This window comes from Ammodytes marinus (assembly GCF_949987685.1).
Source record: "Ammodytes marinus genome assembly, chromosome: 11".
Lineage (NCBI taxonomy): Eukaryota > Metazoa > Chordata > Actinopteri > Uranoscopiformes > Ammodytidae > Ammodytes > Ammodytes marinus.
In genome coordinates this window covers 27782729-27797777 of record NC_137215.1, presented here as the reverse complement: position 1 = coordinate 27797777, position 15049 = coordinate 27782729, and the positions used below count along the sequence as shown (strand labels likewise).

At 40.7% G+C, this 15049-nt stretch overlaps 1 protein-coding gene across 1 annotated transcript; it reads right to left on the bottom strand.

Moving 5' to 3' along the window:
• Positions 1-2757: 2757 nt before the first annotated feature.
• calhm3 (calcium homeostasis modulator 3) lies at positions 2758-5887 on the bottom strand (the record flags this gene model as incomplete). Its single annotated transcript, XM_080036325.1, has 4 exons — positions 2758-3204; positions 3926-4053; positions 4400-4527; positions 5601-5887. The coding sequence occupies 4 exons, from the start codon at positions 5885-5887 to the stop codon at positions 2758-2760; spliced, it is 990 nt and encodes a 329-aa protein (XP_079892451.1).
• Positions 5888-15049: the final 9162 nt, after the last annotated feature.

Below are 15049 nucleotides of genomic sequence, written 5' to 3'. Positions count from 1 at the left end.
AACATGGTCGCATGTTTAGAACGTAGGCTATGGAACGTCAAACGCCCCCCTGTTCCGCAACAACAAGCTGGCCGCATTTAAACAGAGAGGCGGAACTGATTGTGTCGGGAATCTTACTACCCCCTGAGGTAGTAAAATTCCCGGAACAATCTCTCGCACCTTTCTTCCCTCCTTCCGCAACGGTCGCATTTATACAGCAGGGCGGAGGGCCGAAATTCCAGCATATTCCTGGCTTTCACTGGCTGTGTAAAAGGGGCTACTGATTCTGTCGACCAATCAACGAGTGCGGTGTGTAGCTCCAACCGTTTGGGCCCTTTAGGACAGCTTAGTATCCCATCGGAAGGGTCTCAAAAAATAGGTACAGCTCAGTTTGCTTATTTTGGTACCCTTTCCAAATTGTTACATTAGAAATGCAAATAATTGCATGTCTGTAAACGGCCTCCAAACTGTGTGGAGGTGCAGGGGCAAGTGGAAGGTCCGGGTGTCCTCTCTGCCAGAAAAAGTGCAATCCTGGTTATATCAAGGATCTTTTTAGAGGATTTTTTATTTCATTTTGTAGGTTCACATGCTGCTGTTTCAGCAATGAGTGTGGCCGAGGAAGTGTCTGCATCTCTATTAGCAAACCATAACTCAAAATCACAAACATCATTGTACCATTATTAACATGAGAAACCCATCTAAAACAACTTATAGGTAAGAAGATCACCCTGATGATATGTGCAAATACCATTTTTTTTATCATCGCACCCCCCACTTCAAAGCTCTTCCCACAGCCCTTTGTAGCAGCTGCTTTATGTGAGTATCTAACATAAATGGTTGAACTGCTGCAATTATCTTACACAGTGAGTTGCAACAAGTTATCATTTGGAGCTGACTAAGAAAAATAATATGTGGTGTACATAATTGGAACTGCTATACGCTACACTTAATACATTTAATCTGTAATAAAATAAAGTAATACAAATAAATAAATAAAAAGTAGAAAACGGTAATTAATGTGAAGTTGTTTGGTTTCAAATATCCATTTGCATGTTTCCATCCATCTGAGTGGGTGAGCTCCATGTCAAAAACCTGCATGCAAAAGTCGTCAGCCCAAGCCCAGAGAGTCAAATGAGCCACGCCACATGATTTGCCCCTGAGAACAATAGAGCTATTACCACCACTGTGTCTGTTCAAAGATGGCCCCTGTACTGAAAGTGAATGTCTTTATTCTCTAGCTGTCCACTGATTTCTGCTGGATGACCTGTGACCAGTTCCAAGTCCATGCTGTAACAAGCTTTTGTATTTGTTCAATGGAGGTCCTCCAATCTCTGGCCCGCCCATATCAGATAGAACCAATTGAAACGTAGCTCAGGATTTCTGGACATATTTAATGCGCTTCAATGGAGTGTCCAGACCAACAGAAGCAACAAATTCAATTTGCCAGCGCTTAGCGGCAGGTCTGGACTTCCAGGCTAGTCCTCCACATGATTTTGGTCAAATCATTCTAAACTTTCAAATGAAGACACCAAATATTGCCTGCTGGGACGTTTCCCATGTATGTTCCACATTCAGAACAGGCAATCATTCTTTTGGAAAAACATCAAATTTCATGTACGAAAGACTTGGGATCATAACCAGGATCTTTTTCTAACCAATCATTAATTACCATGTGCATAATGCAGTGTGCAAGAACTTAACAAATGTTGGTTTTAATCCAGGGTTTTATGCATTGGTCCAATATGGGAATCCAAGGTTGCGTTCCGAATCGCATACTCTTTCTTTTTTCTATTCTACATACTACATCCGACGATAAAAATAATCTAGTTAGGATGCAGTAGGCATACTATTGGGATATACTTTTCTCTCTTATTTCATCATAACATTGCGCCTTGATCTTGCCTCTTGCTTTTATATCCGTCGCATCCCCGTTTGTTTTCATATGGAGGCTTCGTCGATGTTACGTCACTTCACGTGCACACTGGATTGTGGGTCAGAATGAAATTGCACTTTTCAACACTAACAATCTTGGCCGCATGAAGTAGGACATCCGGGTACTTCTAACCATCCTAAATCTGGCCACAAGAATCGGGACATCCTAAATCTTTTTTCTACATACTATATAGTAGAAAGTATGCGATTCGGAACGCAACCCAAGTGTGGCAAAAGGATTTGGGGAATATTATATCAGTGAAAACGCAAAGAAACAGCGCTCACAATATTGACTGAGAAGAGGTCAAAGGTCATGGAACAGGAGTCGGTAGACGGCTGGAGACACCATACACCCTCTCCACCCTTTTACAACCAATAATCACATGACTCAAAAGTTCACCACTCAGTTATGTGATGTCACCAGTGCAGGCAACATTAGCTGAAGGTTACCTACATCCAATGTGTGATAGCTACATAGTTAATGATGTAGAGTGTTGTGCCTACATCCATCAGACTTAGGAACAGTTGATGTATTCATTTATATTTAACACATACATTTTTCAACACCATTCCCTTTACCTTGAACTAAATGACTTATTACTGTTTTCATCTTATTGTTTGTATTGCCTATCCTTCATGTATTGTGCTTTGCAAGTTTTTTAACCACACACCACGGTTGGACTGTTGCTTTGTGTGTGCCGTATATTGTGTTGGATGTGTGAACTGTATGCACTGATGCTGTGCACAAATGAAGTTCCTAACAGATAAATAAAGTTAATTGAATTGAATTGAATTGAATGAACTGATCACCATGACATGAATAAGCCCCACACCACTGAGGCTGTCCTAGACATCAGAGTATAGAGTCTTCCCTTGACGGTCCTCCCAGGTAACACAGGGCCTGGGTCTGTGTGCTATCCTGGTGACGTCCAGTACAGGTTTACTGTTGTACCACTTACTGAGCAGCTGGTCCACCTGCTCCTGCCTGGAGATCCCGTGAAGCCTCTCCTCTTCCTCCTCCCACTGCTCTCCGGAGCGAGGGATGAATGGAGGGTGGGGCAGACAGATGATCTCGTCTTCCCGCATGTCTTCAAAGAACTGCACCACACATTTGCGTGCAAAGTCTCGAGCGTGCAGGACGCAGGTCTCATCGAAGAGCTTCTGCTCCACGTCGAGGTAGTTGCTCCAGTAGCGTGTCTGCAGGAAGGTCCCGTGGTCGTCGAAGCAGGGCTTGATCAGGCGTCCCATTGCTCCCAATACGATCAGGAAGAGCAGGATGGACCAGCCAAACGCCTGGAAGAGGGTGTGGAAAGTTAGCTACACAAAAGCCTCAAAAGCTGCCAGCCATTTGGTGCAGTGACTGGGACCAGTCCACCCTATTGTCTCTATTACTCCCACATATGCAGGGTGTGTGTGTTTTGTTTTTGTGTGCGACAAAAACAAAACCTTGATCAGCTGGGTCATATGGCAAGAATTATTTTACAAAACCCAGAGCTTGTCATTTAATGTGAGTCCGTTTTTGCTGTAGTGACACTATGCCGCCTCAGACTTACTGTATATCCTTTTGAGGACATTGTTTAGAAATAACACCTTCCCCATGGAGTAAAGGATAACTGCTTCATTCTAACTGTTTGTTGCTTTGCCTGGCTGTAAATGTTACTATTGATAGTATGATGGAAGCAAAGTAGACAAAAATCTCTAAATTGACCAGTGCTTAAAAAAAAATTGTCTCACCAGATGATGTGTGTGTGTGTGTGTGTGTGTGTGTGTGTGTGTGTGTGTGTGTGTGTGTGTGTGTGTGTGTGTGTGTGTGTGTGTGTGTGTGTGTGTGTAAACTGAGGTTGTCATTACCCTGACCTGAGAGAACGCACCACTGCTTAAAGGTCTTCATGTGTAAAAAGGTACAAAGATGTGTGTGTGTGTGTGTGTGTGTGTGTGTGTGTGTGTGTGTGTGTGTGTGTGTGTGTGTGTGTGTGTGTGTGTGTGTGTATAAGCTGAGGTTGTAACTGCTTACTTGTGAATAGCAGCGAACATAACGAGAGACTGCTTTGCGGAAAGAGCTGTTCCTGAAGATCAGGTCCTCCTTGCAGGGAACTTTAGCCATGATCCTGATCACATCCAGACCTGTGTTGTTAGGCAAGCCTGAAGAAACATACCACATCACAAAGACTAAACACATCTGTAACTGTGTGAATGTGTATGATTGCTGTATGTTTGAGGTGGTGGTCGGAGGGGCCGTTGGCGCTGAATGGCAGCCACGCTTCCGTCAGTCTGCCCCAGGGCAGCTGTGGCTACTCTCGTAGTTTACCACCACCGGTATGACTGTGTGTGAACGAATTGAACCAGGAACCCTGTAAAGCGTCTTTGAGTGCCTAGGCAATAAAGCGCTATATAAAACCTATCAATTATTATTATTATTATTAACTGTGCCGACTGTAGCTGGAACACTCATTGGATATCTCTACGATGTAGAATCTGTTGCAGATACCTGAGAAGAGTGCAGGGTCTACGCTCACACTGAAGGCACAGATGAAGATCTTTCCATCCAGCAAGGTGACCAGGATCCACACCATGGGAGCCAGCAGAGCCCTCTGGAGCATGGCTGAGAACAGGTACCTGCAGGAGGACAGAAGAGCATGCGTTCATCAGCAACATTTTCTACAGCGTATTCATTTCAATATACTGCACAATGAATCCCTGACACTTGACCTATACCAGCATCTATTCAACTCTAGCATCACACTGATACTGACAGAGTGATGATAGTCTGCTAAAGTAAAAATCCTCTCCTCACACCACACTCAAGAGCTGCACACATGGAATGCAAAAGAGCATACTTTAAGTATAACCTTATTCAAAAGTAAAGATTTAGCTGCGCACTATAGGCCAGATCCACAAGTAATGGATTGAGCGTGCTCCATGATTTGCGGCGAAATCTGATCTGCCCTTTTTCAGCCATGTATCCCCAAAGAATTTGCACTAATCGTTTGCCAGCGCTAACACGTCAAAAAACGTCAGGCAGCTTGGAGAAGTATGCTCTCCTTATGCGTTTAGGTGAGTAAGCTGCGGGACCCTTTCAGATAGCACTGTGCATTTTTAACCAGGAGGGGGCTGCAAAATATTTCACCACAATTCTGGGTTCAAATGCAGTATGTTTAATTTGCCAGGAGAGTCTCGCTGTGTTGAAAGAGTAGCCTACAATATTAAGAGACATTTCACCAAGAAGCATCCAAGGGTACTGCACAGCTACTGATTTTCATTTGCAGACTAGAATGTTTTTTTGGACCAGGCCTTAAATAGGTTTAATAATGCTGTGAACACGACCTATTAAACATGGGAGCCAATGAGAAATTGCTCTGTTTTGATACCACCTCTTAGTGGCCATTCGGTGAACTGCAATTCTTGTCACTTCCGAATTGGATGCTGGTAGAACTCGCTGTGGGCTTGGTTGAAACACACATAGTTCCTGCAAAGGTTAGCGGCGGCTATGCTGTGGTCACAATAAATTCTTGAGAAGTGGAAGAAAAAATATTTTACTCCAAATTTATGGGAACCGTGTAGTCCAAAAACAGTGTGTTGTATTGGGTATTTTTGTTATCTCAAAAGGAGGTTTAGCTCTTCACCATCAAATTGCTTTTGTGGTATGAACCTATAACGTAAGTAAATCCAAAAAGTAAATATTGCCTTACTTGACCACAGCAGGGTTTTTGGATCTGTTGCCAATGGGTCTCATCCATTCGTCCATCATGACACCTGTGTGTCGGTTGACCAGCACTCCCAGGAAGAAGAGGATGACGGGGGGCACCAGCATCACTCCCAGAGAGTACAGCTTGTTGTACTGAGGCAGGCACGGGCAGTTAAAGTCAAAGCTGGTGTAGAGCTTCACACTGACCAAGGCCAGGACTATGCAGATCCCATTGGAGATGGACTCAGAGTTGGACTGGAAGTACTGCAGCACTAACTTCATACGCTCCATTGCTAACAGATACCAGCGCTAATGTTCAGGGTACAAACAGCTGCTGTGTTCTTACTCAACCACTAATAAAAACAGAAAGCGGTTCAGAAGTAAGTAAGTAGTGTTATACAATGTTTTAGGTTCCGTACAAAAAAAAAAGTATGATTTTGAAAATAAAATCTATAATGAAGTTTGATTATTAATTTCAAACCCCAAAACCTCAAAATATAAATGTATTCCCAACAGACAATTCTTCAATCCACAAGGTAGCAGTCTCAGTAAACAGCCTGGGCTTTGCTGTTAAGATCCAGTGATAGAGTGAGTCCTGCAGTGATCCTGAAAGAGTGTCCACCTGAGCTGTACGGCCACACCCTGCCTCACTGTTAAAGCTGCAGTAATACCAAAGGCAAAGGAGTAGCACTTCCTGGTGGGGCTGTATTGTAGTTGTGACTGAGCCTTAAACTCAACTTCAAAGCATATGGGACTGTGGTCACTTACCACCACTTCTGTGGTTGCATACAAAAAAAGGTTTTAGTTGTCTATTTTACTTCCATAACATGTCTCCTTTCATACTTGGATGAATAAAATGGTCCAACGTGTACATTTATGTGTTAATTTGAATAAGCCCCGTCTGTTTGCGTCTATACATTTCTCCTATACAACTTTAACAGCCATTATCTCAACAGTTTTTTTTTCAAAACTATGAACCAAAAATCTCAACTTCTGACGCCCTTACATCAACTTAACTTTCCATGATCATTTTTAGCACTACTTTGGAGGTAATTACAGACAGATTTATTAGATATGTTGTTTAGTGTCTGATTTAAGGGACATTTCTCCTTTGACAGAATACCAGGTTGTAAATATCCTTGAACTATAGCCTACCTACCCCCTACAACAGTAACTTACGCAGCACAATAATATGGCTGAGAAAAATGTCATCAATTCAAAATGTATTGTAATTACTATGAATGTTGTCCTATTACTTTAACTTTTACTTTAACTCCCCCTTCTTGCGCAGTGTTGATATACCAGTGTAATAATCTGTCTGTCTGTCTGTCTGTCTGTCTGTCTGTCTGTCTGCCTGCCTGCCTGCCTGCCTGCCTGCCTGTCTGTCTGTCTGTCTGTCTGTCTGTCTGTCTGTCTGTCTGTCTGTCTGTCTGTCTGTCTGTCTGTCTGTCTGTCTGTCAGTCTGACTGACTGACTGACTGACTGTCAGTGTCCTGATTTTCTCTGGTCAGGTAGGTTCACTGCAATGCTTAAAAAAAATCATATTTCATATCCAGGTTTATAAAAACAGTAACTAATGCGCTATATTTGTGTGTGTTTCTACCCTAGAGTATGTCTGAGAGAAATAAAGAAGGTAATCAATAAATCATTCACTGGAATTAGAGTATGATAAGGCATAATAACAGGATTCCAATACCAACATCGATTGCATGGCCTTATTCTTTGCATAGTGCATTACATTTTGAAATTGGAATTCTGCATTGACAATGGTCAAAATAAATGTAGGCAAGGCAAGGCAATTTTATTTATAGAGCACATTTCAGGCACAGGGCCACTCAAGGTGCTTCACAGGGTTAAAATCAAATAAAGAATACAAAAAAAAAAAAAAAAAAAAAAAAAAAAAAAAGGAACAAATTTAAAACATGGATAAAAATACAACATTTAAATAAAAGAATTAAAACATTTTACCAAAAAAAAAAAAATTACAGGTTAAAAGGGAAACAAGAACGTTTTGAGACCCGATTTAAAAGAGCTGAGAGTCTCAGCGGACCTCAGACTCTCTGGCAGTCCGTTCCAGACATTGGGCGCATAAACGCTGAATGCCGCCTCTCCCTGTTTAGTCTCAGCTCTGGGGACTTTTAAAAGACCTGTCCCAGACGACCTAAGGGCTCTGGGCGGCTCATAACGTATCAGCAGATCAGTAATGTATTTTGGCCCTAAACCATTTAAGGCTTTGTAGACCATCATCAATATTTTAAAATCAATTCTTTGAGTGACAGGAAGCCAGTGTAAAGACCTAAGAACTGGGGTAATGTGATCTACTTTTTTGGTCCTAGTGAGGACTCGAGCAGCAGCGTTCTGAATTAGCTGAAGCTGTCTGATTGATTTTTTAGGAAGGCCTGCAAAGACACTATTACAGTAGTCAAGTCTACTAAAAATAAATGCATGGACAAGTTTTTCTAAGTCCTGCTGAGATATTAGCCCTTTAATTCTCGATATATTTTTAAGGTGGTAGTAGGCTGACTTGGTAATTGATTTAATGTGTTTTTTGAAATTCAAGTCGGAATCTATCACTACTCCAAGATTTCTAGCTTGGTGTGTGCTTTCTAACATAACAGATTTAAGCTGTGCGCTGACTTTTGATTGTTCATCCCTGGCACCAAAGACAATTACTTCAGTTTTGTCGCTGTTTAATTGAAGAAAGTTTTGGCACATCCAGTCATTGATTTGTTCAATGCATTTACTTAGTGCTTGAATCGGACTATAGTCTCCTGGTGATATGGTTATGTAAATTTGTGTGTCGTCTGCATAATTATGGTAGCATAATTTGTTTTTGTTCATAATCTGAGCTAGCGGTAGCATGTATATGTTAAACAGAAGAGGCCCAAGAATGGAACCTTGGGGGACCCCGCATGTAATATTTGTTCGCTCGGATGTGAAATTGCCTATTGACACATAGTAGTCTCTTTCCTTTAAGTATGATTCAAACCAGTTTAGCACAGTTCCAGAAAGTCCAACCCAGTTTGCAAGTCGATCTAGCAATATGCTGTGGTCAACTGTGTCGAACGCAGCACTGAGATCCAATAAAACTAATACAGAGCTTTTGCCACTGTCTGTGTTTAAGTGGATGTCATTGAGGACCTTAACCAGAGCAGTCTCAGTGCTGTGGTGTTGTCGAAAACCTGACTGAAAGACATCAAAGCAGTTATTCATTGCTAAGTAGTTATTTAGCTGATGATGAACAGCTTTTTCAATGATCTTGCTTAAAAATGGTAGGTTGGATATCGGCCTATAATTGTTCATGAGTGATGTATCTAGATTTTTCTTTTTTAGGAGTGGCTTGATGACAGCTGTTTTCAGGGCCTGTGGGAATACACCAGTGCGAAGGGACATATTGACAATGTCTAGGACATCTGAGGCCATACAGCTAAAAACAGTTTTAAAGAAGCCTGTGGGCAGAATGTCAAGGCAACAGGAGGAGGAGTTCAGGTGTTGTATAATGTCATCCAGGTTTTTCTTGTTTATCAGAAAAAACTCTGTCATGGCATCTGAATTCGTTTTAAATGGGTACAGAGATAAAACATATCTTGAACCTGGTATTGATGCAGTGACAGCTTGTCTTATTTTATGAATTTTCTCAGTAAAGAAGGAGGCAAATTCATTGCAGGCCCTCGTGGAAAGATGCTCAGACGCTACTGACACAGGAGGGTTTGTTAGCCTGTCAACAGCAGCAAACAGGGCACGTGCATTGTTGCTGTTTTTGGTGATGATGTCAGAGAAGAAAGACTGTCTTGCATTTCTTAGTTCTAGGTTAAACGTGCGTAGTTTCTCTTTGAAGATGTTATAGTGAACATTTAGATTTGTTTTTCGCCACCTGCGTTCTGCTTTACGGCACTCTCTTTTTTCAATTCTGACCTGAGGGGTATTTCTCCAGGGGGACCTTTTTTTACCAGAGATGATTTTCACCTTGGTGGGTGCAATAGCATCGATAACATTTGTAATTTTTGAGTTGAAGTTACATACAAGCTCATTAACTGAGATACAGGGGAGGAGCGGGGACAGAGAAAATGCCTGGATAAATTGTTCACTCGTGTTTTCAGTAATATACCGTTTTTTGATAACCTTTGTTTTTGCAGTTGTGTGCAAAGATATTGTACTCCCAAAAAACAAACATGAATGGTCGGAGAGACCCACATCAGACACTAAAAGGTTTGAAATGTCCAGGCCCTTTGAAATTAATAAGTCCAGGGTGTGACCTTTGTTATGTGTAGGCTGGTTTACGTGTTGAGAGAGTCCAAAATGTTCCAGTACATAGCATAGTTCTTTAGCACTTCTGTCCTCGGGTTTGTCCACATGTATATTAAAATCCCCAACAATCAATAAACAGTCAAACTCCATACAGATTACAGACAGTAGTCCAGTAAGGTCATCAAAAAAGTTTGCACAGTATTTAGGTGGCCTGTAGATATGAATAACAATAGCTTGAGAGGCTGAATTTAACTTGAGAGCCACATATTCAAATGAAACAAAGTTTCCATAAAACATCTTTTTGCATGTTAAAGATTCATTAAATAAAATAACAACTCCACCACCTTTCCTATGAGCTCTGGCCTCACTCTCGAAAGTGTAGTTGGGGGGGGGGGGGGGGGGGTTGACTCGATAAGAACAGCTGAGCTGTTGTCTGGGTCCAACCAAGTTTCAGTTAAAAACATAAAATCAAGATTGTGCTTGGTAATAAAATCATTAATTAAAAATGTTTTACCTGACAAAGATCTGATGTTTAACAAGGCCAAACTCAGTGTGTTTGAATGTGAAGCATTGTCAGCCCTATTTACTACAGCAGACTGTGGCTGAAGGGGAATGGATACCAAGTTTGACAGGTTTGCAGTATTAAAGTGACAAGTGTTTCTTGTACGTATTGTCGGGTTAGTCACATAAACAGCAACAGTATGGGGAGGTGAAGTAGCCAGTAATCTACATGGTGATGCCGGAGGTAATGAAATAAATTCCTTTATTCATTATTCATACATTCATTTATCCATGTGAGACATTACATAATAGCATTTGCTAACTTTTTACTATTTTCTTGCCATACTTTTATTAAAATACATTGTTCACACCTCAGGGCCTAACAAAGCAAGGGTTCTCCAACAACTGCGGCGTGTTTGTTTTGATGGTAAGACCTAATCAGCATGTTATAGCATTGCTGTTGTCTGTAAAAAATGTTGCTTGCTACATTAAAACCACATTCATTTGTATTGAAAAAAATGTATCATTGGGAATACGCCTGACATTATATTAACCAGTTCCTCTTGACTTACAGTACACTCTGTACATTGTAATGGGGGCCAAGTGTGATTTCAGCGAGGTATGTGTAAATCGTGACACATTATGCTTAGTGTACAAGGTGTTATTTTTTTTTACAACATATTAACATCTTCCTGCATTTCCTTCTTCAAAGGAAAACATGCTGCAAATTAGGAGATGGTGGTGTCTCACTCTCCTGCAGAACTTCCCCATGCCGTAAGTGCCCTGAATATCACACTTTTGACTCAAATCACAAAAAAAAACAGTTTCACTCACTGTCAACAGACCAACATGAATGTTTTCATAGTGAATGTATGTTGTCATTAAATCACTAAGGTCTGAAGAAGACCGATTGCAGGACAGGAAACGGCGACGAGTGCAAGGAGGGCTACAGGTGAGAGGTCATGTGATTAATTAGTCTTGTAGTCAACTATTGCTAGACTAAAGCGTAATCCCTCCACTTATTTCAATTATCTGTTTTACATCTTGCATTGTTATTGTGCCAATAAGAACTGCAATCTGTTTCCTTTATAGACGCTGGGAAATTGACCAACTGGAAACCGGGAACAGGGTTGGAAGCTTAAGGAATGTATTTGGCTCGGCTAAAACATTTTTTTTTTTTTTTTACAGATCAGTTTTTTTTTGCCTGGGGTGAAAATAAAAAAAATCAATGATGCAAAGTCTTCTGTCTGGTTTATTTGACTTAGCTAATATAATTGAGTGTACAAAATAATATGTGTCTGGTTTTTTTATTTATTATTTATTTATTTTTCATGGTAAAAAAAGACATTTGACAAGTTAAAAGTATGAATGTCTCTAAGTCATTGTGCTGTGCTGTATTGTATTGACGTTTGAGAATGTGCTGCCGGATCTGCGCCACCAGATGGCGCCCCCGAGCTCGAGCGAAACGTTTAGACCAGCCCACATTTAGCTCCTCCTCGATCTGCGAGCTGCAGTCAGTAGTCCAGGCATTATATAACCTGACCTCTCAAAAATTGCAACAGAAACCATTCCAACTGTTTTTGACTCATGAATATGTAATAAATAACTTACTAAAAGTCTTAAGGAATCCAAGTGGTGGAAAGTTATTTTCTAATGGTTTTCTTAACCATACCTTTATGTCAATTTTTGGCTTCCTAAAGTACTGTTTTATGGTAGAGGGGATATGTGCAAAATTGTTAACCTTTTCAGAAAAGCTTGAAACTCGGTACACTTAAACAGTTTGGGGCTCTGAACATTTTCAGATATTAAGCCATTGCAAAATTGAATCATGGTTGCCATGGAGACCATTTTACTTTCCGCCATAGCCTAATTATGCATTTTTCATCATAACTCCTGAACCAAACATAATACCACATAACTAGTGATGTCTACCCCTATGTTTTCATGGTCAGGGATTTCTATGATACAACACAACATCAGAAACAGTTAAGGTCAATAGTTAAGGGTGAATCCAATGTTAATTTTAATTTTTTTATTCATACATTCTTTTCTGATATCCACACAAATCGTTCATTACTGTCCATATCAACCGACAACTTTGTTTAACAAGAGATATGGTACAATGCATGTGCAAATAAATGATTAACTATGAAGTCATAATATTAATTAGGGGGCCAAGCCCGAGAAGGGCTGGGACCGCGTTTTGCAGAGCAACGCGGTTCCCAAGCCCTGCGGGGCAGGGAACCCTATTGTTTTTGTAAGGATTATTCTTTATTCTTTATTCTTTATTCTTATTCTTCCATGCGTAAAAGTGGTGCTGCAGCCCAAACCGTAAAGGGTTGGGACATGCCACTTGCATGGCTTATCCAGGTCCATGGTACGTACGCAGAGGAAAAAATTCAGACATCCCGGCCACTAGGTGGCGCTACAACAAAGGAAAAGGCGTTTTGGGCTATAACTTCCGCACCGAAAGTCCGACAGTCAAAAACTTTATATCCACAGATGCACACAAGTTAGATGCATCTTTTGAGATAGGCCACGCCCATTTGCGTATATATACATTTTTCGCTATATCGCAAAAACTGTGTCAGTCACCAAAACATACTCCTCCTACAGTTTTCGCCCGATTTATACGAAACCAAAAACATTATGCTCTACCAACTCCCACGAGCAAAAGTTGGTCAAATAATTTTTCTACGACCATCGGAAGACCAAACGGTAGCGCTTTAAAGATTTGCGAAAATCCGTAAAAAAAAAAAAAAAGAGGGATTTTCTTGAAACTCAAGGGAGACTATCATGGGGCATACCTGAGTCTATAAAAAAAATATGGGCAAGAAATTCCTATGTATGCCGGACTTATTAAAAAAAAGAGTTTTTCAATTTTTTGGCCTTTTTTCGCCATTTCCTAAGTCTTTCGGCGGGAAAATGGGAAAATTCAAAAAAGTCTCTTTACAATGGAGAGGTTCACAATTTCATTTTGCTCATAACTCCCCAACCAAACATCGCACATTGAAAAATGTAACATCCACTTGTTCGGTACATTGAGCTGCATCTTTCTATCAAACACAGTTTTGCGAATGTCATCCATAGGGGGCACCAAAACCACAAAAAGCAAAGAAAACGCGTTTGGGCCTATAACTCCCACACCGAACATCGCACATTCAAAAACTTTACATCCCCGGATTCCGTGAAGCGAGGGGCCGGCGCCGCGGACGACGACGCCCGATCCCGAGTCGCGTGGGAGGCTTGGCCCCCGTTCACAACTGCTTGCAGTTCTAGTTTGATTTAATTTTCTTGACATACATTTATGAAACGTTTAAGATAACAATGTCAAGTTATTTTTGGGTAATTTTTGCCTTTATTAGTTAGAGAGAGAGATCAGAACCATATGACCCGACAGCAGACCTGGAACTCATATGGAAAACTGCCATCCTGTTTGTCTCACAAAGGCAAGAGGAAGTGATAATGATTTTCTATGCAGCCGTTGTGCACATTATGACAGGGAAGATGCTAGGATTGGATTTGCATTGAAAGAGTCCCTAATTGCCTGATTCTGCCTGATGCACTTGTTGTAACTCCCCATTAGCTGCAAGGATATCCAAAATACTATGATGAAGAGATATCATCAGCAGATGATACCTGCTGGAGATCGTTTATAAAACTCTGGTGTCAATTAAGTTGCTGCAATATATGCAAAACTGATAGACGATGTGTGCAGAGAAGGCGTGCCATTCTGATGTGATTCTCAGAATAAGATGACTTCTCAAATGCAAAACTGAATCCTTAAAATCCATTGGTAGACATATTTTGCAAGGTTCTGAGAATTGGGAAACAATATCAGAAATGCTTCCTTTCATGGCAGTATCAGGGCATAATCTCTACACAAAATCAGCTCACATCTACAGTATGTGCAGACAGGGCCGCCCATAAGGGGTATACAAGTGTGAAAGCTTTCTAGGGCCCAGCCACTTGGGGGGCCCATGGTCTTTGGAAGCCAATAACCTACCTAGATAACATTTATTTTTATATTTTTAGATAATTATGTCAATATCTATTCAAAGTTGGGTGTTTACACAAAGCAGTAGAAAAGCTACTTGTGTCTGGGTGTGGTTGTGAAAAAACAGGTTGGTTACCTTTTGTAGTTCTTCTACATTCTTATAAACAGGACAGGCTAGTTACTCTGTCATTGTCCTGAGTCTACAAACAAAAGGCTTTGACATAAGTCTTCAGGTTGACATGGCCAGCCAGGTCCGACCAGTTTTTCAGAAACCTGGCCAATTGACCAACCAGCCGGGTCATACCACAATGAAGCTGACGAGCAGCATCATCCCGTTTTAATTATTGCCGTAACCACCAAGGTCCTGCTTTCTGTATTGTTTCTAAAAATTAAAAATTAAAATAGACCTTAAAAAGTTCTAAATGCAAAGAAAGATACAAGGCACAAAGAAGTTGGAAATAACCGAAGGAACAGATTTGTGTTCAAAGATTAAGACATTTTTTGTAATGATTTCAGTAATGTTTTCAGTAATTTTGCAGTGATGAGAGCAGAATGAACTAAGCCTAAATGTTGCAACCAAATATAGGCCAACTTTATAGTTTTGAAGGGTAGGTTTAGGTTGGTTTGGTTATTCATGTAGAGAACCGCCTTTTTTTCTTTTTTGTGTGAAGAATTTGTTGTCGATGTTAATTTTTAAGCGTTATTTA